The sequence below is a fragment of the Octodon degus genome, unplaced genomic scaffold (assembly GCF_000260255.1).
Source record: "Octodon degus isolate 3935 unplaced genomic scaffold, OctDeg1.0 scaffold00113, whole genome shotgun sequence".
Lineage (NCBI taxonomy): Eukaryota > Metazoa > Chordata > Mammalia > Rodentia > Octodontidae > Octodon > Octodon degus.
In genome coordinates this window covers 6,256,076-6,279,417 of record NW_004524689.1, presented here as the reverse complement: position 1 = coordinate 6,279,417, position 23,342 = coordinate 6,256,076, and the positions used below count along the sequence as shown (strand labels likewise).

The 23,342-nt window shown below is 60.0% G+C and overlaps 1 protein-coding gene across 1 annotated transcript; it reads right to left on the bottom strand.

Moving 5' to 3' along the window:
* Positions 1-2,565: 2,565 nt before the first annotated feature.
* Positions 2,566-21,853, bottom strand: Tmem201 (transmembrane protein 201). Its single transcript, XM_004639637.3, has 11 exons — positions 21,673-21,853; positions 16,210-16,330; positions 15,610-15,804; positions 14,473-14,643; positions 13,207-13,559; positions 12,583-12,786; positions 7,988-8,220; positions 6,578-6,649; positions 5,878-6,171; positions 4,437-4,574; positions 2,566-3,802 (listed from the first exon to the last, which is right to left on the bottom strand). Exons 1-11 carry the CDS (start codon positions 21,783-21,785, stop codon positions 3,705-3,707), a joined length of 1,992 nt encoding a protein of 663 aa, XP_004639694.2. The 5' UTR covers positions 21,786-21,853; the 3' UTR covers positions 2,566-3,704.
* Between the last annotated feature and the right edge of the window lie 1,489 nt (positions 21,854-23,342).

Sequence of the window (23,342 nt, the reverse complement as noted above, 5' to 3'; positions counted from 1 at the left end):
CATCAGGCAGGCACTCCTGAGTTCAAGCCTCACTCTGCCCTGCAAGCACAAGAGGTCTAGAAGCCTGGCCCTGACCTTGAGATGCCAGGGTCCATACACTAAGGGCAGCTGGGTAGTGGCCTAGGGGGCCCCTGGGAACCTCAAGAGCTCAGCTATGTAGACCACGAGTGACAGGCCCTGGTTAGGGCCAAGTGGGGGCCTGGCCAGGGCAGAAAGAGCTACCAGAATGGGAGCTACCCCCAGCTCCAGAGAATAATGTGGTGGCCTGGGAGACCCACCAGGAGGCTAGGGTGGGGCTGAGACCTGCAGAGCCCCCCTTTACGGGGCACACCCCTCATGCCTGCCGCAGGGAGAGGCTGGATGAAGGTGTGGAGGTTCACAACTTAATGACTTACAACTTTTTGAAAGAAAGGAAAAACCCCAAGAAACTGGGGGTGTAGTTCAGTGGGAATGCCCTGGGTTTGATCCACAGTGCTGCAAAACAACAAAATAAGACAAACAAAAATCACTCCACTGGGAGTGGGGGGTCTGGGTTTTCTCGGGACCTCCGTTTGCATACGGGATCTAAGGCACTCAGAGCCAGCTCCTCAGGCCCCACGCCCACTTGTCCTGAAGGCTTCAGGAGCCCTGAGAGCTCCCACTGGGGTCTGTGGCAGAAGCAGCCTGAACAGGGCCACACAGCTCTGGTCCGACCACAGAAAGGGCTGAGAGCCCAGCGCATGAGCCTGCAAGCCCGCAGTAGCTGGAATCCACCTCCACATCTGCCGCGGTCTGGGAAAGCTGGGAAAGCCACTGAAGAGCCAACTGCAGGGCGGCCCAGCACCAAGCTTCATAGACATGGCACCTACTCTCCCAGCTGCTAGCTCTGTGACAACTGCCACACAGGCCATGCAGGTGCCAGTGAGCCACCCTCTGATGGAGACGCAGAGAGGAAGCAAGGCTGGAGGGCAGGGCCGTCCTCAGAGCCCAGGCCTGTGACTGTCTTGCAGTGGCAGCAGCACAGGAGGCTCCCCGTCGTCGTCACTGCACCACTGGGGGGCAGGGGGGGGGGGCTGAGTTCTCAGAAAGGATGGTGCGTGAATGGAGGGTGCGCCTGTCTCCAAGGGCCCTTCTGGCTTTTGCTCCTGCTTTTGGGGTTTTGATCTGTGCTCTAGAAAACCAGCAGCCCAGCACAGGGCTGGAGGAGCTATAGCCTGCACATCACCCCAAATCAACTCAGTCACCTGCCAGGCCGTACCTGTCTGAGTCAACCAGGTCCTGTTTTCCTGATGCTTGTGTTTTGGGGTAGAGTCACGGGCCTGTTTTTTCTTTTGTCTTTTTAAGTCAGGGTCTTGCTATGCATTCCAGGTTGGCCTTGAGTTCACTTTGTTGCCCAAGCTGGCCTTGAACTCACAAGGATCCTAGGCCTTAGCCTCCCAGGTGCTGGGATTACAGGCGTGTGTCACCACATCTGGCAAGGGCCTTTTTCTTTTTATGCTTATGTGTATTTCTAGACTTTTTGTATTAGTTTTTGGAATGAAACAATACATGACATTACTAAGGTGAGAGACCCAGGGAAGGAAAAATGACACAGATGCCTCAGGAAGAAATAAGCCCTCACAGAATAGCACAGCTGGGATCCAGGTGAAGGCCCTGGTGTGGGTCTGGGTCTCAGGTTCCCGCCTGGAAGGGGACAGGACCTCCGCAAGAATCACAGGGGCAGGGGCTGGGGAGATGGCTCAGTAAAATAAGCACTTGTGCAAGGGCCCGAGTTTGATCCCTGGTTATGGGGAAAAAAAAAAATCCCAGAGGCCCCTGCAGAGCAGTATGGATATTGTGGTCTAGTGGCCTGGGCGGGGCCTTAGCCCAGCCCTACCTCTTGCTCCTCCTGGGGTCTGGTTGTCCACCCGCTCCCCGCCTCCCCACCTCAGGGAGCCAAGCACAGGGTGCTGGCCATCGTCCCTGGGCCAGTGACGGTGGAATCTTCCCTCGACAGCAAGGCACTGAACCAAGGTCTCACCATCATCATGTCAGCCCCAGACGGTTTGGGTTCAGGTTGCTACTCGTTAGAAGTGAGGCCAGCAGACAGCTCCACGGTGGTGCCCGCCTGCCAGCCCAGCACTCAGGAGACTGGGGCAGGAGCACCAAGGCGGCCAGCTTGGACGGCACCGTGAGCTCATCTGAGACTGTCACAGACTGAACTAGACCAACGAAAACGCAGGCTGCTCTGTCCCGACCTGAGCCTGAGCCAGGAAGGCTGGTCGCCCGGGCTTGGCTACAGCTCCCTGCCTGGTCTGACCTGGCAGCGACCTCTCAGCTCCTGCAACTGAGGCCTGGTGTGCCCACCTTGTGCTAGGTATGTGGGTGCCGGCCCTGCACACAAGCCTGGTGCCAAGGAGGCTGGGGGCTGCTGGTCAGGTCAGACCTGGCCTAGGTTGGTGACACCATTCTGTCACAGGGCATCTGGCTCCCCTGCTGGAAGCTGAGGCCTCCCTGCTGCTCTCATGCTGAGGGCAAGAACTCTCCCCCGGGCTCCTCCCTAGCACTACTTGGGCAAGAGAAAAAAAATGGCACAGCCAGATCCAGTTCCAAGGTTGGCATGTTTTTTGGTTTCATTTTTTTGCTTTTATAAACAAAAATAAGGTTGGTTTTCTACTGGGAACAAACCATGAATAAAAGCCCCTCCCCTGGCCCGTGCCTCCTGGGGCCACAGACAAGGATAGCGGGGAGGGTCTGGTTGTGAAAAACAGAAGTAGAAACCTAGACACAGTGCTGTACAAAGCGACCGCGAGGTGCCACAACCACATTGAAACCCAGGCCAGCAGTGGGACGTGGGGTCCAGCACTGCCCTGGGCCCAGGGGACAAGGGTCGCGACAGAGCACCCAGGCGCGAGGGGGCGTCCTGCTGGCAGGCTGCGCCTCACCCGGCAGCGGCAGAAGTGTAGAAAAATAAAATAAACTTTATCCCTGAATGACAGTGAAGAACCCTCCTCCAGTCCCATGCCCACCCTCCTGAGTCCCAGCTCACTAGGCATGATCGCCTGTGCCCACATGGGTGGTGAGGTTCGAGCGCCGTGGCGCCCAGGCAGGGCCAGGCTGAGGCCCTCAGCCCCTGGAGTGGCAGCAGGGACAAGTGTTGGTGTAGAGGAGCCAACGGGTGGGGCGGAAGGTGGCAGACTGAGGAGGCCCGGGAGACCTTGGTCCAGTGAAGCACAGGGTTGGGGGGACAAAATGGGGCTTGAGGGTTGGCAGGGGTCCAGTGTCATCCGAGATCACAGCTCATGTGGAACAAGGGGCCAGGACCTGGCCAGGGGCCACCAGAATCAGAGTAGGGGTGCACGCAGTAGGAGGGGAATCTGGGGGTCCATAAGCCACAGGAAGGGGCAGGGGCTCCTCACCCCAGGCCCTCTTCATCTTGGTGGGACTTGAAGATGGCCCTGTGCCAGGGCGTACAGTACAGACAGGTGGCAGCGGGGACATTCCTGCTGGCTTGGATGGTAGGCAAGGGGCCCCAGCAGGCAGCCTGTCCCAGAGTCCCTGGCCCCGGGGTCAGGTGTCAGCACCAAACAAGATCGATGTCACCCAAGGCGGCAGTGGGCAGGGCCAGGGTCCTGAGAATGTGTGCTCGCTCGTGCTCCCGGGGGCAGGGGCCGGCCCTAGAGACGAGGATCCTGGTGGCAGTGGTGACGGGCTCACCCTGGGCACTGCTCTTGGGCACTGGGCGCTCAGCGCAGGCTCTGGTACAGGTAGGCTGAGGTGAAGATGGCGTTGGCGGTCAGGCTCACAGCTAGGAGGCCTCGGATCAAGGAGGGGCCCAGTCGCCCTGCAGAGTGACACAGCTCATCAAAGGGGTGCAGCGGGGTCCCAGCACCCTAGTCCTCCAGAGGGAGCAGTGTGTTGGGCACCCACATCCATCCCAACCAAGGGGATGCCTGTACAGGGGGGCTCCTGGGCCACCATGCTTACAGGCCCAGGCCACCCTGTCCTGTGCCTACACCTGGGCCACAAGGAGTGACCATGACACTCGTGTCAGGCAAGGAAGTGGGAGCCTGGAGGATGATGGCCCAGCCCAGGTCCTGAAGGTAAGCAGCAGGGACTTTTCTCTCCACACCATCCTAGGCCTGCCTGCCTCGCGCTGGGGACAGGAACTGGTATCCTCGCTGAAGGACCCTGCACCCTGCCAGGCAGTATGCGGCGGGCCAGGACCCAAGCACACAGCCAGCACCCGGGCACCACCTGAAGCCTGCCATGGCTGCTCTGAATGTGCCTGGCTACCTATGCCGGAAGTTGTGGCACCAAGCTGTCTGCAGAGTGGCAGCTTTGGGCCACAGAGCCTCCCGTGACACACTCTCAGGCTGGGCCTGGTCCCGGAAGGGTCGCCAAGGACCCCTGAATTCCCTGTGTGTCTCCAGGCTAGAGCTCTGGACCCCAGGAAGTGATGGTGGCTGGGTACAGACCCTTCCAGGGAAAGGCCTCCTCCGAGCACCCCTGGGTGGTGGTGTCCACCACACAGGCAGACGACTGGGACGAATCATCTTCCTTCTTGATAGAATGTCTGCTACAGGCACTGCTGTTCTCTGGCCTGGCTCGTGAATCTGTGGGAAGAAGGGCGCAGCCTCAGCAGAGCCACAGTGCTGCCTGGTGACAACCAGGGACAGCTCCACTTCAGTCTCCGGGCACCAGCCCAACCCACCCACTATGCTGACTGCAGAAGGCCAGGTCCCCTCAGTGAGCCCACAAGGACCTTGGTCGCACAGGTTCCCGGGCAGAGGTGATAGCAGGAGGGCAGCTCTGGGGACCAGGAAGCCTAACTGCCCTGTGCTCTGCCTGGCCAGCATCCAGCCCACCCTGGCTGGATCTTTCAATATCATTATGGACAGGAAATCTATGTCTCTGTAAAGGAGGTGTGGTGGCACACGCCTGTAACCCCAGCACTGGGGAAGATGAGGCAGGAGGACTGTTGTGAATTCAAGGCCAGCCTGAACTATGAAGCTAGAGCCTGTCTCAAAACGAACAAACAAAAAAACCCCAAAGAACATCTGAGGAAGTCCCAGGTGTTCAAGGAGCTAAGAGCCCAATTAAAAAATTTTTATTTTTATTTTTTTGGCAGAACTGGGGATTGAACTCAGGTCCCTGCGCTTGCCAGGCAAGCAGTTATTCCATTGAGCCATCTCCCCGGCCCCTAAAAAAATTTTTTTTTCATAATTTTATTGATAAACAGCAATGAGACAGTTTCAAATCAAATCGGTAGGACAGTTTCAATAACTAACACACTGCATATATTCTTAGTGGTTAATTGCTGTACAAGATGCGGACTTGAGATCCTATTTACAAACACCATTAGAACAAATCATTCTATTCATTAAGAGAATGTAACTATATATCTATCCTAACCACTGCCTAAAAAATTTTTAAACATCGAGCCACTCATAACTATCTGTGACTGGCAGCCTGGCCACCATGGTATGTCTTAAATGGATCCCTGAGAATGGAGAACCCTGATCCGTTTTAAGAGAAAAGGGCCGGCCAAATAGCTCAGCGCATTCAAGTGCCTGCAAACAGGCGCAGGGGCCAGGGGTTCAATCCCCGGACCTGCCGTGCCAGCCCTGCCCCAGGGCACGCAGAGATAGCAATTGAGACTGGACTTGGTGGCGCACGCCTATAATCCCAGCTCTTGGGAGGCTGTAAACAGGCGGATCACTGAGTCCGATCTAGTAGTGAGACCCTGAACACACTGTAGAGCCTTCCCTAAAATACAAGAAAAAAATTAAGAAAAAGACAAAATCAGCCAGTGGATGACAATGTCCCGGAGAACCCCAGGTCCCCAGTGACCAAGGACCCCACGCCCATCCCTGCTGGCAGAGGATGGCCACACACAGGAAGCCATGCTGAGCTCACCGGGGCTGTGCTTGGTGTCCCTGTCCCGAACGGGCTGCCGCAGGGGCGGCTCGAGGGTGAAGAGGCTGCTGTTGTGTGGTGTGTGCTCCTCCGAGCTGCTGGGGGTGCTGGGCAGCTCCCCAGGGGTTGCGGGGAAGAGCAGCAGCTTCTGTCCCTTCAGATTGAGCCGTGCAGGGCTGATGAGGGGTCTGCGGTGACGCAGGGAGCTGTAGCTGGAGGCCACCGAGCTGGCCACAGAGGGCACTGGGGACGGCAGAGGAGGCGACGTGGGGCCCGACAGCAGAGAGAAGTAATCTGTGGGGAGGGTGACAGAAGCGGAGGCAGCGGCTCAGGCCAGTGTGCGGCTATCACAGTGGGGCCTCTGGTGGCCGTGGGGGGGACCCCAGCTGGAACTTGAGCAGTGGGGGCTGCATGGGGCAGGGAGTCCCAGCCTTGCACGCTGTCCTCAAGTCCAGCGGAACCACTTGAACCTGACCAAAGGCCAAGTCCTGTAGTGACCAGAGCCCAGCGCTGTCTCCACTGCAGATCTGATCCTAATAACCACTGCCTATTCCAGAGGGGAAAAAAGCACAAGGCCTGGTCTCCTATACAGGTGTGCATGACCCAAAGCTAATGCCTAACTGCTGCTTCCCTGGATCCCCCATTACCGAAGCCCATATGGGGGTCACAGCCCCCCTCTGTGTGCCCTTGCCCTCCTTACCCGGAAGGGGGACCTCCTGGGGGCGAGACATCCGGGATGGTGGGCGGCTTCCACTGAACAGGTACCCTGAGTCTGGACAGAGAAAAACCCGCACACGTCAGGTGTGGGGACCGCGAGCCCCTCTCCATCTGCCACTGCCGGCACTTTCATGAAAACAGGCACTGCACCGAGCCTCAGCACCAAGATCCTGGGCTTGTCCCTCTTCTGCGGGGTGGACAGGAAGAATCAGCGGCCAGCCCACATCTCCAGCTCCTCAGTCTGTGCCCTCGAAGTACAAGGACAGTCTGAGCCTCCTGCTCCACTGTCCCGGAACTCACCGAGGCCTGTGAGGGACCCCACAGGGCACTGAATAGGCCGCTGCTTCCTAACCCAGCTGTACCGAGCGCGGGAGCCCCACTGGTTGCTTCCCTGAGCCCAGCGGAGCACCATGTGTGGAATGACCCAGAGTGGCAGCCTCTGCTCTGTCGCCCGGGCTCCAGATTGGTATGTGTGCACCTGCCCTTCACTCCCTCCCAGTCATCCCAGGGGTAGGGATGGCTTCACACAGGCAGACACCTTGGGCTTGTGCCAGGTAGCCTTGCCTGCCATGGGGTCCCCACGTCTGCAGCTGCGCCTGGCATGGGAAGGGGCTCAGGATGGTTCTGTCAGCAACCTGGCTCAGTTTGGTGACACAGCATGACCTAGAGTCCAGGTCTGTCCTCAGGCAGCCATGTCCCTACCGACCCCTAAAGGCCTCGAACTGTTAACCACTTAGCTCAAGTGACCGCCTCCATCTCAGAGGACGCTCACCTGCACAGTGTCCTGGACAAGTCACCTAAGACACCAGGGCTGTGAGCTCTGCATGGAGCTGCAGCCTCAACGGGAGGAGTGGCCCTGGAGCCTCAGTAAGAGAAGCTGGGTTGACCGGGATGCACCCGCATTCTGCCTCAAAGCCCCCGTGACCAGTGAGCTGGCCACCAGGGACACCTGCCGAACGAGGAGGTGGCTTCCCAAAGCGGGGCAAGGGTCATCGGACGCGCCCAGGTCCCATGCAGATTGCAAAGTAGACTGAGGCAGGGCATGTTGGTGCACACCTATTGCCCCAGCACCGAGAGGCTGAGGCAACCTGGAACCCAGCCTGGGTGACTTACGCACCCCACTAGAGAGTGGCAACCCCCAGCTGCTGGGGCACACAGCCCAGTTCCTGCTTTCACTTAGCACAGTGTAGTTAAAAGGTGAGAACCACTGAGCACCCAGAGAACCTGGTGTCTGTGGCCTTCGGAGCCCCTTGAATGTATGGGGCCCCCACTGCACTCTGGAAGGGTGACAGGTTGCATGGCTGAGTCCCTTGGCCAGGGGCAGCAAAGGAGTAGTCTAACTCAGCTCTGAGCAACACCACTCCACCTTGCCCTGCCCCCTTCTGCCTCTTACCTGCTCGTGTCAGATTGGGGATGGTGCCCAGCGAGAGGGCCCGGCTGAGGCGGCCTGGCAGCGAGGAAGGTGAGGCCCGACGGGGAGACCGGAACAGCTGCTGGTTGGTAAGAGGCAGGAAGCCAGGTGGGGTGGGGACGAACAGAGCTGGTGAGGATCCTGGGACAGTCGGACGGGGCAGGGCCAGGCCGGGGCTGGCAGGGAAGAAGCCCACAGTGTCTCCAGGGAAGCACCTGCACGCACCCATTGGGCAAGGAAAGAGGAGAGGATGAGCCGAGGTCTGGGCTCAGCTGGCACAGCAGTGCCCATCCCCGGCTCGGGTGTGAGGGGCCTGGAGTCGGGGTCCAGAGGAGGCGTGCGTTAGTGGAAGCAGGGAGCAGTCGTGCATTCACGCCATTAGGAGCGGGTGGCGGGCTGTGAGCACGACCGGCCACCCTGCATGCCCCCCGGCCCCTCACAGCAAACTACCTCCACTACGGTCTCACCATTAAAGTGGCACTGTCACCCGTGCCAACCTCACCCACGCCCCACCCCCATGCAGTGAGACTTAGTGGCCTCGGGTTCAGTCTTGCCACTTCATCTGCCCTGAGCCTCCCACATGGCTGTGGAACTCAGTGACGCCCTGCTGGACACACAGCTCCAAGGCGTCCCTGGTGCCCTACCTGGGAGGACCGCTGCCTGCCCCACGGTCACTGATGGGAGGTGGTCAGGCTGAGGCTCCCTGGAGGTCACAGGGACATACCAGCATCACACTTAGAAAGCCCCAGAAACAACAAGGCTCCCCGAAAGACAGAGGTGACAGTGTCTCTTTAACTCGAGAAAGAAGAAATCACACAACAGGACCAGAGAGCCTAGGCCAGAATGTCAACCATGCTTCCAATTAAGGCACCCAATTACAGAGGGGAGGCAGAGGCAGTTAATACATTAGTCTGCCATCTGGACAGAGCTCCGGGTGTCCAGCCTTACCTCGGTCCCAAGGGACACATGGGCCCAGCAGACAATGCTGATGGAGGGGCAGGTGCAGGGCCACAGTGAGCTGGACCACAATGGGCACTGCCCATCTTCCCAGGTGTTTTCCACCTCCCTGTCCCTTTAAAGGAGTTTTATAAAGAAGATATGGGACTTCCTGAAGAATCAGGCAACCTTCCTAGTCTTTTGCCAAGTACAGGAGGGTCACCAGAGGGGAAGCTCAGTGGGGAAAGAGGGAGGGTAAACCCGCAGCGCGGCCTGGCCAACTGGGCCCCAGGCTGGATGAGCTCTCCTTGAGAAACCCCAAGATTCTAGGGAGGGCTCTGCCTCCAGCCAAAAGAAGTCTGGAGGCCAGGACTGTAGCTCAGTGTTTGCTAGGCATGCACCAGAAAATCCCAAACCAAACTGAAACAAAAAACAACACAGGCGTGGCGTCTCCACTTTAGCACCATAAGGCCACCTGGCAGGACGGCTGGCAGCAGCGCGGGGATGGACACTTTCAGGTACCGCCGGGGCAGAGGCTTGACTGTGCCTGGGTCTCCACAGGCGACAGTGGTACTGCAGCAACAGGTGTGGCCTCAGAGGGGGTGGCAGCAGGACTGTGGGCTGGGTTCTGCGCCCCACTCCCTAGGCACCAGTGAGCTTAGGGGCTGCGTGAGATGGTGGAGTTTCAGGTTTTAGGGAGTCAACGGGGATCTGAGTGTCCTGGCACCTTGGGGTCACCACCAGTGGGCACGGCTGGGTCTGGCCAGCATTTGATGCTTTCCCAGGACCTGCTCACACTGGGGGCCCCTCCCCGGACTAGCCTAAGAATCCAGCCACCTAGAATGGGGGTTGTCTCTGGCTGGGATGTCACCCAGAGCATCGGCCCTGTGGGAAGGCCACTCTGGATGCCCGCATGCTCTTGTCACACCAGGTGACATCACTGTACCTCCCTTGGCTCCTTCTGTGAAAGGGGCCCTGGCTGGCAGGGTCTAAGCTGCTCTGGCCAGAGGTCCCAAGTCCGCCTATGCTCAGCGCCCAGGCACCCAGAGCCTAGGGCTGAGGCTGTGTGTCCCCAAGGCAGGTGATGACTGCAGGACTCTGGGGAAGGTGGCCAGGACTGTCACCCCACTGCAGGGGAGCTGTGTGGTGTCTTCCTGCCCAGCAGAGAGGTGTTTGGTAAGTCTGGTAACACAGCCTAGGCTGGCAACAATGGCTGGGCCTCCTCAGCCACTCAAGGTCCCTGTTGCCAGCCCCTGAATCTGCTACCCACCGGACTCCCATGGCACAGCTGCACCCCAAAGCCTGACCCAGCCTGGGCACACCCAGCTTGGGCACAGCAGCACTCCTGAAGAAACATGAAAGAAAAGAGAAACGCCGTGACTCCTGACGCCACCGGAAGTGCAGGGCCCGGGAGGCATTTATTGAAAACACAGCATCCAGAACAGGACTAGGGCCAGGGTGGTTACAGCAGTTAGGGGTCACTAGACAATCCACATTCTACTATACGAAGACACAGAAGGACAGAGGTCACAGGCCTTTCCTGAAGGGAACAGGGTGGGGGGTAGGGTGGTGGAGGCTGGTCCCAGTTGAGTCCAGAACAAGTGTTAGCAGGGTGCGGACCCAACCACAGGCTGCACAAGCTGAGCCCGTCCAGCCCATGGACACCTATGGTGTCCCTCTATGATCCCGCCCAGCCTGGGACAGCTGTCCCCTGTGCACGAGGGCACCACACATGGGTGTCTGCACTTGCACAGACACTGCCAGCGACACCAGCAACTACTGACACTTTCTCTTTAACAAAATTTACTTAAGAGACGAATGATTTTTAAGTCACACAAAAACATAAAAAGGCCAGGAAGCCTTACTGACATGCCTTCTAGGAGCCACCAGGGGGCAGGAGAGGCAATGCCTAGCAGGGACCCTGGGCAGCCATAGAGCTGGCTCCAGGTATTATAAATAACACACACACACACACACACACACACACCCGTGTCCTGCTCTTACCCAATGCCAAAATGCAGAAATTAGCATCGCACTGTCAGCTTCCTAAGAATGGGAGACCCACGGCGATGCAAGAGCACATGCGCTGGCAGACCGGCCCCTCTCCCTGCTGAGGCTGCTTTTGGGGTGAAGGATGGACTGGGCTCCAAACCCTCAATTCGCAGCCACCAGGGGAGCTGTGGCTCGTGCACCCTGTTGCCCCCACACTGAGCTTGAGTTGAGAGACCAGGGCCTCCTCCTGGGGTAGGGCTGCTTTCTTGTCTTACCCCAAGCAGGACAAGCTGAGCCTAGCAATCCAAAGTCACACAGAAGCCCCCATGGCCTGGGGGTATCACACACACAGCAGGGCAGGGGCTGCCATCTAACTGCAGAGGCGCGGAGGGTGGGTAGCCTCCGAGGACCCTGGAGCGGAGCGGGACTCACACAGCAGGGCTGGCCAGCCACTTCCACCCACCACCTGCGCCCTCAGGCTGGGGAGCAGACGGCCGCTGGGTGCGACCTGCACGGCTCCTTCTTCCCTGGGAGGGGCCGTGTTTGGAGCGCGTGACAGTCACCTGGGAGGAGCGTGCAGGGCACTCAGGCCTCAGGAGAGCAGCGTGTCCCGTGGCACTGTAAGGCCTTGCGGCTCCCCAGCTGGGGTGCTCCACAGGCCAGGAGCTTCCTGTATGTCTGCACAGCCCCTCAACTGCAACGTCTCAGCGCACTGCCTCAAGTGACACGCCTGGGGAGGCCAGTGCTCCAGGATCGTGGCCAGGACCACACATAGCCATGAGGAGCACCTCTGGGCCTGGCCCTGGTGGGGACAACATTGGGGGCCACGTCTCAGGATGAGGCAGAGGCCTGCAAAGTGTGCGGCACCCACAGGGAATGGAGGGCACCCTCTGTGAGCTGCGTGGACTGCTGACAAGGACCTGGTGTCACACAGCCAGTATACCTTTGGGGTCCCTTACTTGTGCTTCTCTGGGCACTACAGGGGAGCAGGATCAAGTCCTCCTGTGTGGCCTGGCTGCTGAAGGGGGCCTGCTGGCCCCAGACACTGCACCCATGGACAGGGCTCAGCTTATAACCTCCAGCGAAACCACGTAGGGACCAAGGACTACACTGTCCCTTTGGGGAGGGAGGCTGGGGACCTTACTCTGGAGACTGTCTCAGGGCAGGAACTGGGAAAGGGACAGTAGGCAGCCTGGCTGTAAGCAGGACCAAGAGGATGCACCAGGGCCAAGGCTGCTGGGTGGAAACAGCCACAATTCTGATCTAGCCCTTGTGTACCCTGCTGTGTGGCCTGGGCCCTGCTCAGCAGCCCGGGTGGCCAGGCCACGCAGTGTGGACATCGTGCCAGGAGCTCAGTGGGGGGCCAAGAGTCTTGGGGCAGGCTGCACGGGTGCTGCCAGGATATAGGCACTGAGAGAGGGCCTCAGGCCAGAGAGGCGGTGGCAGTGGTGAGCAGCTATGGTACCGGGGAGCACCTCAGACTTGGGCTCAACTTGGCAGAAGGGGAGCACACGGCTGGGCCCTGGAATCTGGGCAGGCAGGGAAGCAAGTGAGAAAAGACAGGGCTGAGGGGCGCCTCCTCCAGACGGTGAGTCCCGGGCCTGTCCATCCGTCTGTCCTCCCCCCGCAGTCACTGCTGCTGCTCTGACCTTCGGGGCCGGAACCGCCGTGGGCCCGTTGCCTTCCTTGTGGCTACAGTCGCCGTGAAGCCCACCAGGCAGCACAGGGACATCGTGCTGAGCTTGAGTGTGTCCAGCCAGCTGGGCGAGGCTGCTTGCAGGTAGCGCTCGGCCAGGTACAGCCCCAGCAGCAGAGCCCACAGGCAGGCGGAGAAGGCGTCAATCCTTCGAAGCCTGCAGGAGATGAGCAGGTGAGTTCACGGGGCACAGGGTGGGGCCCAGCCCAATGGCTCAGGGCCCATCAACACTGCCCTCAGCCTGTGCCCCACCACAGCTTCAGAGCCACTGCTGCCACTGTAAGGGTGCAGTGCATGGACACAGAGCCCAGAGCATCTGGCTGGAGCCTCGCAGCCAAAGGCACAGGCGGTCAACATCGCCTGACTTTCCATGCAGGCTGGAGGTGGAGGAGGAGGTGACCAGGCCCACCCTGCAAGGAACAAGTGCTGGGCTAGCTCAATGCCCGAGACCCTCTAAGGCCCGCTGGACTCCTGGGCCCAGAGAACAGGGACAAAGCCAGTCGCTGCACAGTGCACAAAGTTCAGCCCAGGGCTGTCAGTGTCCCCTGCCCTCCCATGTCCCCGGTCCCACATGTACCTGATGCGGCCGGCTAGCAGCATGGCCAGCAGGCAGGTGGCGAGGCCCATGGCCACAACGCCCATTTGGTGGCTCTGCCCAAAGGCCCAGGCCTCGAGCAGCTTCTCTGCTGCGGGCTCGGGCAGCAGGTCCAGCAGCTGCCGCCAGCCCTCAGTCCCTGCGGCAGTGCTGTTGTCTGGTGCAGCTGAGCTGTTGTTGCCAGGTGGCAGAGCTGGGGGCAGGGCGACCCCCAGGGTGAAGGGGTTGCTGGGGCCATACAGCGCGGTAGTCAGCAGGAAGGCGCAGGCCAGGAAGGCCAGAGCACGGAGCAGGATGACCTGGACGGGGGCCTTCGCCGCAGAGGAGCTGGAACTCTGGGGAGGAGGAGACTGGTCAGGCAGGCACTGCAGCGCTATCCCCAGCGCCCCATGCCCACCCTGTGTGAGGGTGTGGGCCAAGACCCCACCGCAGCCAGCCTGGGGCCCAGAGAAGCTCTGCTCCCCCACTCTCCTGTACTCCTCGCCCCCTGCTTCTGTTTTTTTTTTTTTTTTTTTAATTTTATTTATTTATTTGTGTGTGTGTGTGTGTGTGTGTGTGTGTGTGTGTGGACAGCTCAGTCCACCAGGGGGCGGGGCTGGCTGGCATGTGGTGCTGGGGGATCGAACCGCGGTCCACGTGCTTTGCTAAGCTTGTTCTAAGTAGGTGCTTTAGACCACTGAGCCATCTCACCAGCCCCTCGCCCTCTGCTTCTAAAGAAACCTTTCTCACGCTGTGACCCTCTGCCCCTCAAGTAGCAATGGCTGTCAAGTCCTCACCAAACGTGTCCACCATGCTGGTAACTAAACTGCAGTCAACGTTCAGGGAACTGGAAGAGTTAAATCCCCGAATCCTCAGGTCTGAGGACAGGTTCTCCCCCAGTGTCTGGCTGAGGACAGGCAGACCCCTGACTTAATGAGAATGCTTAACCAGGGGCTGCCGCACAAGTTAGTACTTGAGCCAGACACTCCTGGGCCCAAGTCCTGGCACCACTGTGTACACAGGTCTCTCAGCTTCCCTGGGTTAGGACTCCACAGTTGTGAATGTGTGTCACAGGGCCTGAAGGTGGAGCATGAAGGCTGTCGTGAGGGTCAGGAAGGGCTCAGGGACAGCAGCAAGCACCCATCATGGTCCTGGTCACTGCCCTCAGGAGCACACCCACCTGAGCTAGTGACACGAGGGCCCGGGAGGCACCACGCTCCAGGAGGTTCCCTGCAGACTCATGCCCCGTGCACCAGCCTCACGCCGTACCTGGGCCTGGTCCGCCTCCCGGCGCCGGAACTGGTGGCTGAGCAGCAGGGCGCGCAGCTGGCGGTTCTGGTGCTTGATGTAGTACTCCACGGCCGCCTGGCATGGCCGGCACAGCTTGTACATCTGCTCCAGGTGGTGGCGGTACACCTCGATCTCTTCATCGTACTTGCCCTTTGTGTGTGGGGACAGCAGGTGAGATCGAGGCCCTGGCACTTGCATGTGGTGACACTGGGAAAGACCCCCCAACTCTGAACTGCTCCCCTGCCTCCCTACTGAATGCCGATGTGGCTCCAGAAATGGAAGCTAGCATAGGCAGGGCCTGCCACTGCTCCAGGGGTGGAGCTGGATGCCAAGAAATGGGGCATGTCCTCTGCCCTGCTCCAGCCCTGAGCTCCTGGAGAGAGGCTGGGCTATGGGGAGGGGATCTGGGCTGACGCTGCCGGTTGTGGCAGACGGAGGACCGGGGAACAGAGCCAGGGCTCTAAGATGCACCAGAGGGCTGCTTGCCGGGCCTGAGCCCGGGCGTGGGTGGGGTGTTCCACGGGCTTTGGAGACAGCTTGGAAGCTAGTCCCTCCCTAGCTCCTCCAGATACACAGCAGCGTGCCTCTGCTGCGTACGGTGGCCAGGATGCTCCCCAGTGTGCCCTCCACTGGAACCATGAGGGTCAGTCAAGCCCCGCTTGAGGTCAGTTCCTCCCTTCCTGCAGAACCCAAGCTCCTTTCTGGCCTGAGAAGGCCAGCACTGCTACATCTCAGCTGGGACCTGCCTCCTAAGGTCATGGGACCTCCAGTTGGGGGGGGTTGGGGGTGAGTGGGGAACAGGCAGGAAGAGGAGCCAGGTCACCAGGCTCTGGGGCTCCTGGATGGCCCTGTGGAGGATGCTTCCAGCTCAGCCTCCTTTAGGACAAGGCTCTCAGCACCACCTGCTTCCTTATCCCCCAGAGCTCGGTCCTCACCCGGGTGTCCAGAGACAGCCTGAATTCAAAGGATGAGGACCGAATGTGTCCCACATGTCCCTCTGCTCAGGTCAAAGTGTCCTGCCCTGGAGGCCTTGGATTTCCCTGGCGTTCCCAGGCTTGGCCACAGACACTGTGGAGAAGGAAACAGCCCCGCCGGGTGGCACACAGGTGGGCTCACCTCCTCCCTGGGCGTGAAGGCGGCCAGCTGCTTGATCTTGGTGGTCTGGTGGTGGTTGCACCTGCGGCACAGCAGCACCTGGCTGCTCACCCACTGCTGTGGCTGCGCAGGCTCACGGGGGCTGGGCGCGCTGCTCACCACGTGGTTCAGGTGCTCCAGGTACTGCGCAGGGATGGGCTTGTTGTAGTCGCCATTCTGTTGGGGAGAGGTGTCCTGGTCAGCGAGCAGCCCCTTCCTGACCTGGCGCCAGCTCAGGCCCAGGTCTGTGTGAGAACCCTGAGATTCCCATCCTTTCTCAACTAAGACGCAGCAGCTTTCTTCTGAGACACTTCACACAGAACCGAAAGCTCAGGCGCTGCAGGCGATGCCACCCAGCTTGGGTGCTTGTCCCCAGTATCTCCTACCCCACCATCCTGGCTTGGACCCAGGACCTGGCTCTAGGTCTTGGGGTGCACAATGTGGCCTGTGGCGCCTGCCTGTTTTGTAAATGAAGTCTGACTGAGAGCTGTGCTGTTCCCAGGCTGGCTACGCGCCGAAAAGGGGAGCCGCGGCCTCGAGGTGCTGGCCTGGGAGCACCTGCCCGTCCTGCCGTGCCCGCACCTCCTGGAAGCCGTTGTACTGCTCGCAGTGGGGACAGTCCCAGCAGTTGCGGTTCCCATAGGGCACCAGCGTGTCCTGGTTGCAGAACCAGCAGTTGACCATCATGTGCGTCGGCTTCGCCCTGTGGACCGAGGACAGCGGTGTCAGCCCGGAAGACTCCAATTCCTGCGAGATTCAGCCCTTGGCCCCAGGCCCCAGGGAAGGGGTGCTGGATGTGGGGTCCAGAGTGGGTGGAGGGAACGCTGGCTCCGAGCAGAGGGACGCCTGCTGGGTGCAGCTGTTTCCTTCCTGGGAACCCCACAGAGCCATGCTTGGCACCTCCCAGAAGGCAGCTGGGCACTCACCAGCTCTGGCACATCAGTGTGGGGACCCAGGACTGGCAGCCCCTGATGGCCTCGGGCTCAGGCCCAGCAGCAGGAATAGCATGCCCCAGAGGGCACTGGGGCACAGGGCTGTGGGGCTTCCTAGAAAATGCCCCAGAGAGGAGAGGAAGCCGCGTGTGGGGCAGTGCCAGTGACAGCTGTCTCCCCGGTGAGGGGAGAAGCACGGCAGCCCTTGCTGGCCACACATGTTGTGACAGGTGGGGGCTGTAGGATAATCCTGGCCCACACACTGGGGATCTGTGTTCAGCCCCTCAGTGCGGAGGAGGGGAGGTGTGGCAACTGCTGGGCAAGGCCCACAGCCCGGGAATCCCAACATGGAGAAGGTGCAGCTGCTCAAGCCAGGTCTGGTCTTGCTGTTCCTGCCCTGCCCTCCCTTGGTCGCGACGGATGGCCCCATAGATGGTCCCACTGTTCAAACAGCCTGGGCCTGGGCGCTGCCAATGTTGGGGTACGTGACCCAGGAAGCCCCCCTCCTCCCAGTCTGGGCATGCCTGCCTGCAAAGTGGGGGGCCATAGCACCACCTGATACAAGGACACAATGACACAGGTCACAGAGTGCTCTGAAATACAAAAGCCCAGCCCTGCCACCACCACGTCTGGGGCCTGTCAGTGGCCTGGGACACCACGCAGTCACCACAGAGTTGGGCTCCACCCAGCTCCTGTTACCAACACCAATGCCACTGTCTGGCCTTGCCCCTCCATGTGGGGCAAGATAAAGGACTTCTGTCACCTGCAGGCTGGGGACAAGAGCCCCTCCCTCGAAGGGCTTTGTCTGTGGGAAGTGCTTGGCCATGCCTGGTCTGCAGGCAACGCCGGACGTAAAAGAACTGCAGTGACCCGGGGGCTGGGGAGAAGAGGAACCGGAACCAGAACTGGAGCCAGGCCCAGACGTGCCCCCATGCAGAGCCCACAGGGGTGGTCAACAGCTGGGGAGGCAGCAAGGCTTGAAGCTGGCACCCTGGGGAGGTGGCTTCCATGGAGGGTCACCTGCAGACCTGCTCGTGCATCTCCACCTCATTTCCTCACCCTGAGAGGCTGTAGGAAGGGCTGGGCCTGGTGCAGGGTCACAGCGGGCACCTGGACAGCATCCCTCTGTACCACCAAGGAAATAACAATGCCAAAGACCACTGGTGCCACCTGGGCCTGGAGGCCTGGGAACTTGCACTCTGCTGCAACGCCCGCATTTGGCATTCCAGGGCAATCAAGTACTTATTTTGTTTTATTTTTGTGGTACCAGGGATCTAACTCCGGACCTTGTGATGGCCAGGCAGGTGGTAATGCTGCTGAGCTGTTTCCCCGGCCCCAATTAAGCATTTAGTTTTTCTTAATTTGTACCTGCTTTATAGGCCTCTTTGTAACTGAATGGGGGTGTGTCCTGATAGCTGGTCACCAAGCAGGGCCCCTGAGTGAGTCACCCCCTTCCTCCCCGTGATGGCCAGAGAGGCCCCAGCCCTGACCTGTGGTAAGGGGAGGCCATCCTTTGCACTGGCCCTGGTGACAACAGACAGAAGGGCAGGGGCCCTGGCTGCCGCCCAGGGAGCCCACCAGGAAGCCCCTCCTGTCCCAGGAAGCCACAGCTTCCATTTTGAGCTCCAGCCCTGTTGCTACGGAAATGGAAGTGGAAGGTGAGGGACTATCCGTGGTCCCTGGGGACTGCAGCTCATCTCTGGCCAGGAGGCCCGGGTACTCGCATGTGGTCAGAGTGGCACCCGCCCTGGCCAGGCAGGGTATCTGGCAGCAGTCACCCCTTTTGGGAGCAGCTCTGAGAGGAACTGGGTAGAGCAAGGGACAGCTTGAGGTCCCCTCCTGGGCCTCGAGTTCCCAGGGCGGAGAGGACAGGCCTAGCCTTAGGGCTCAGCTCCACCAGCCTGATGTGGGCACAGCCTTTTGGCCCCCGCTTTTGCTCTGGGAATTGCCCCTGGGGCTTCCCTCACTCACCTTTGGCCCAGTCCTTGCCCTCAGGCCAACCTCTGTCCATAACTTGGCCCTAGAACAAACCATACTAGGTGGACAAGGTTTGAGGTGACAAGACAGGTAGGTACACAGGTGACTCAGGGAAGACAGCTCTGAAGAGGCCACCCTCGGTCCAGTGCTGGGCCAGATGGTGTCCAGAAGGCAGGGTGCGACCGTGTGGGTAGACACTGATGTGGAGCTTTTGGGATGGGCTGGGCACCCACAGCCAGGAGTGCTCAGAGGGGCAAAGAACGCGCCCCTTGAGTACCTCCCACACTGCCAGCCCACGTCAGAACAGAGTTGGGACAGCGCACCTCTCCCTGCGGGGGCAGGGGCTGCTCTAGGTGGGATCCTAGGACCTGGCGCTGGGCCACACGTCAGACACCACACCAATGGAGCTCAAGGGTTACCCTGGGGAGTTGTGTGACCCCCTGTGCCCTCAGAGAGCCTGGCCCCCAGGGGGCTGGAAAGACTGCTTCTGAGTCAGCTTGGTTCCCTGACTTGAGACCCAAGGGACAGTGGCCTCATGGGTGGCTCCACCCTTAGCTTTCCCAGGGTCAGCTGGCAACATGGGCTGGCTCACCCACCTGATAGAAGGCCCAAGGAAGGCCCCACCTTCTACCCCAGCAGCACTGAGCTGCACCCCAGCACGGCCAGGACCCAAGGGGCCCCCAAGCATCCTGCCCTAGACTCAAGCAAAACACACCAAAATCCACAGCCATGCCAACACCAAGACCCCATCTACATCCCTCTGGGGACAGACCCATCCTGGGTTGGCACACTGCTCCCATCAGTTCACGGAGCACCACAAGAAGCTTGCAAAGACCAGACACAAGGACAGGAGTGACAACTCAGGGTGGTGACATAGGACAGTGGACAACACACAGGTCACCTCCCACTGCTGTGAGAAAAGGGGCACTCAGCGCCAGGGTAGATGGCAGAGGGAGGAGCAGACCATATGAACCGTGTACACTAGGGACTGGGGACAGCCAGGGCCATGAATGAGACACAAGCTTGGAATAGGAGAAAAAGCCACAGGGACTCAGTGTGCCAGGACAGGCTCTGCTACACATCCTGGTCCCCAAACGGACAGATACCACTGGTGTGATGGGTGCAGAGGTGCTGCCAAGGATAAGCCCCCTCACACAAAGGGGAACGAGACCCCGTTGGGCAGCAGAGTCAAAGTCTAGGGGCAGCACAGGCCCACCATGACTGCCTGGACACGGGGCGAGCCAGCCGAGGAAGTGTTCCGCCTGGGGCCTCTGGTCTGTGCTCGCCTGCCTGTGGGTGCAAGGAAGTATCGAGGTGCTCAGGGAGTATGGAGCACCCAAGGCATGAGTTTGCGTGACAGGAACAGTTCAGGGAGAGCCAGGTTGCGTGGGGCAGCAGCCTGACCTTTCCAGGGCTTTGTTTCCTCAACTGTAGAGTGGGGAGGACAACAGAGGGAACTGCTGCCTGGTCGGCGATGCAAGGAGGATGGCCTCAGCATGTGACAGCTGTGCCCATCATTAACAACTGCAGGGGGTCCGGGGAGATGGCTCGGTAGAATAAGCGCTTCTCTGGCAAGCGCAAGGGTCTGAGTTCAATCTCTGGTTCCCCCAAAGGAAAAACAAAAAAACCAAAAAAAAAAAAAAACAAAAAACAAAACTGGGGTAAAAGGATCTTGTGGTGGGGATATCATGGGTCCAATGGGCGCTCGGGGTGGGGGTGGGGGCTTCAGAGATGTAGCCACTTCCTGGGCGCCCAGCCTGGGCTGAGTAGACAGCATCCATTAGGGCGTGACGCCCTCCAGATCCTCCACAGGGCCACCTCCTGCCCTCTGCCATCTCTGTGCTGAGCCAGCAGACAGCCCTGCCAAGCTGCCTTCCAAAGACATCTACCCTTGCATGCCTCCCTCCCATTCAGAACTCCCGCAGTGGCAAGGGCCCGTGAGAACCTGCTGTAACGGCCAGAGCGAGAAGGGTACAGCTCCTGCTCCAAAATGGTGACAGCAGCCCACTACGACCCCTAGGTGAAACCCACTACCCTGTGAGGACGCCTTAGGTCATCTAGGAAGGACTGGTCCGCCACCCCGTTCCAACGCTTGGCATGACTCTGTTTTCTAGGGGTGTGAAGGGACTTCTGCGCACTGCCATGGCTGGCACTGCACCTGCATGCCCTGCAGAAGATCAAAGCCTCAAACACGACCAAGAAGGGGCCAGGAGGGAGACACAGGAGGGCTTGGCACCCCGAGCAAGCCCTGCTTCTTACAACCACACTAACTAAACAGGAGGGGAAGCACAGGCTGTCAGTACAGGATATGCATTCCCCACTCCTGAGGAACCCGCGATCTGAGCCAGCTCTGCTCCAGCTCCCCTGGCTCTAAAACAACCTGCTTGGTCAGTCTGGCCTTCCAAAGACATGGGTGAGGGAAGCCCTTGCGTCGGGGCTCCCGCAGCCTCCCTGGAAGTCCCAGTACAAATCACACGCCTGCTCACCAGTCCCCTCTGAGGAGCAGCAGGATACCGCGGTGGTAAAGACTCGCCGGCCACGCTGCCCGACCTGGGATCCAAATTTGGGCTGCCCTGGCTGTCCCTAGGATGTCCTCACCCACCTTCCTCCCTGCTCCCAGAGAAATGGATCAGGTCAGAACGACCTCCCTATCCCCTGGGCCCTGCTGAAGCAAGAGGCCCTTTTACTGCTGAGGCAGGGGGCAAGGCCAGCTCTGAATGCGGGGTCTGCGAGTGACCTACGTCCCCTTAAACACCCCTGCCACAGCTCAGCCAAGGGCGAGGACGGCGGGCTCCACACACGGGGCTCCCTGCACACCCCAGGGCTCCTATCTGATGACCATCATTTATCTCGCGGTCTCCCGCCTCCCCGGACTGAAGCACATCCCGATCCGGTGGCGCGCACAGCACCAAGCCCGGCTACGGTCGCCCCACCCAGCATGCTGCCGGGGCCTAGGCGCCCAGGGCCCAGGACCACCAGGGGGCAGCGGCGGGAGGCGGCGGCGGGATCCCCCGCCTGCCCACCGCGTTCGGAGCCCCGCCCCCAGCCTGCTCCCAGGCGCGCGGTGGGGGTGGGGCAGCCCGGTGGCCGCGCGGGACTCAGGCCGGGCCGCGTGCAGCCGGGCCCGCGCACTCACCTCCGCGCGATCCGGTACAGCAGCACGCCGGCTGCGGCGCACGCCGTGACGCCCAGGCCACCGGCCAGGCCGGCCGTGGGGCAGCGAGCCAGCAGCGCGCTCAGTCCTTCCATGACTGCGGCAACGGGCAGCGAAGCAGCAGGCCTGCGGCGCTGGCGGCGACGCGCCTGCTCGCGCCGTGACCTTCGCCGCTTTGTAGCCGGCGCGGCCCCGCCCCCTGACTCTGCGCGCTCCCTCCCAGCAGCCAATTGCGTCGCAGGGCGCGCTAGGAGGGCGGGGCGCCGGCGGAAGCGCGAGGGGTCAGCTCGTGCGCGTCCCCTGGCGGCTGGAGGTGGCAGGCGGCGCGCGGGCTCTGGATGCCCAGCCCACCCCTCTGCGGGCTGGGCACATGCGCCGCTGCGTGGGCTCTGGGTTTAGGCTGCAGAGCCTGCAGATGTCCCCTGCCCGTGACCGCATCCGCATGGACCTACCTGTTGTTAGTCCCTCTCCCCACGAGTCCGCCTTCCCAGCATCTGGCCGAGCTCAACTAGGCGCTTCTGGCTGTTTCTCTGCAAGCTGCATCACCTCAGATGCCACAGAACAAACATCCACCAGTGGGGGCAAGGTTGGACAGTCACCAGCGAGGACAGCGGGGCTTGATCATAACGTGAGGCCACTGCAAGGCACGCAGCGCTGGAGGGGGCCTGAGAGGATGCTGTTCAGAAAGCCAGGCGCAAAAGACCCGTGACATTATTCTAGGCGTGATGCCTGTGTGTTTACCACTGACTTGCAAATGGATTACCTGGGAGGGCCCTTGGGGGAAGATTACTGCTGCAGTATTGATTTAAGCTAAATTACTAGCCAAGAAAAGCTAATAGGAAATTGGAGTCTGTGCAACAGTTTTGTGACGCTGCAGCTTTCAAAGTTTTTTAGGTTGGTATTGAGTCCTTTGTGGGCAGCCGCAGGTCAGTGGAGGCCACTGTCACTTTTGTTGTTGTCTATAACATGTGCACTCCCAGACAGGAGGAAGGGCATCCTGGAAACCTAGGGTGTCTCGCCTCTAGGAGGTGGTCAGGACAGGGTCTTCCCTCTGGCATCCACCAACTCCGTCAGAAGACCATCATTAGCTTCAGCAGGGGTAATCCGTAATCCTTAGGTGAATGCAACCCTGACTTCAGATTTCAGTATTCCTGTTACATTTCGATCTGGACTGGCCCCCCGATGCACCCGTCCCTAGCCACTGGTGCCAAATGAGGTGGGGCCTATCTAGGCACGGTGCCCCACACCTGCAATCCCACTTCGCTAGGAGGCAAAGCAGGAGGTCCAGCCCGGCCTGAACAATTTATAGCAAGACTGTCTCAAGAAATGAAAAGAGGGGCCAAGATGGCTCAGTGGAATAAGCGCTTCCCTGGCAAGTGCAAGGGTCTGAGTTCAATCCCTGGTTCTGCAAAAAAAAAGAAATGAAAAGGGCTGGGGACCTAGCTCAGTGTGAAGGCCCTGAGTTCAACCCCCAATATTGCAAAAAGACAAAAAAGAGGCCTAGCAGGGCCTTCTGGTTCTCATGGCTAGCCTCTGAGGGAGGTCATGGACTCTGCTTTCTTTCCCTTTTTGCCTCTGGGCTAGGAAGTGAACTGGCCACAGACACCAGTCAGGGTGTGCTGCCACCCCACAGCCTCCCCCCCTCGCCCCCA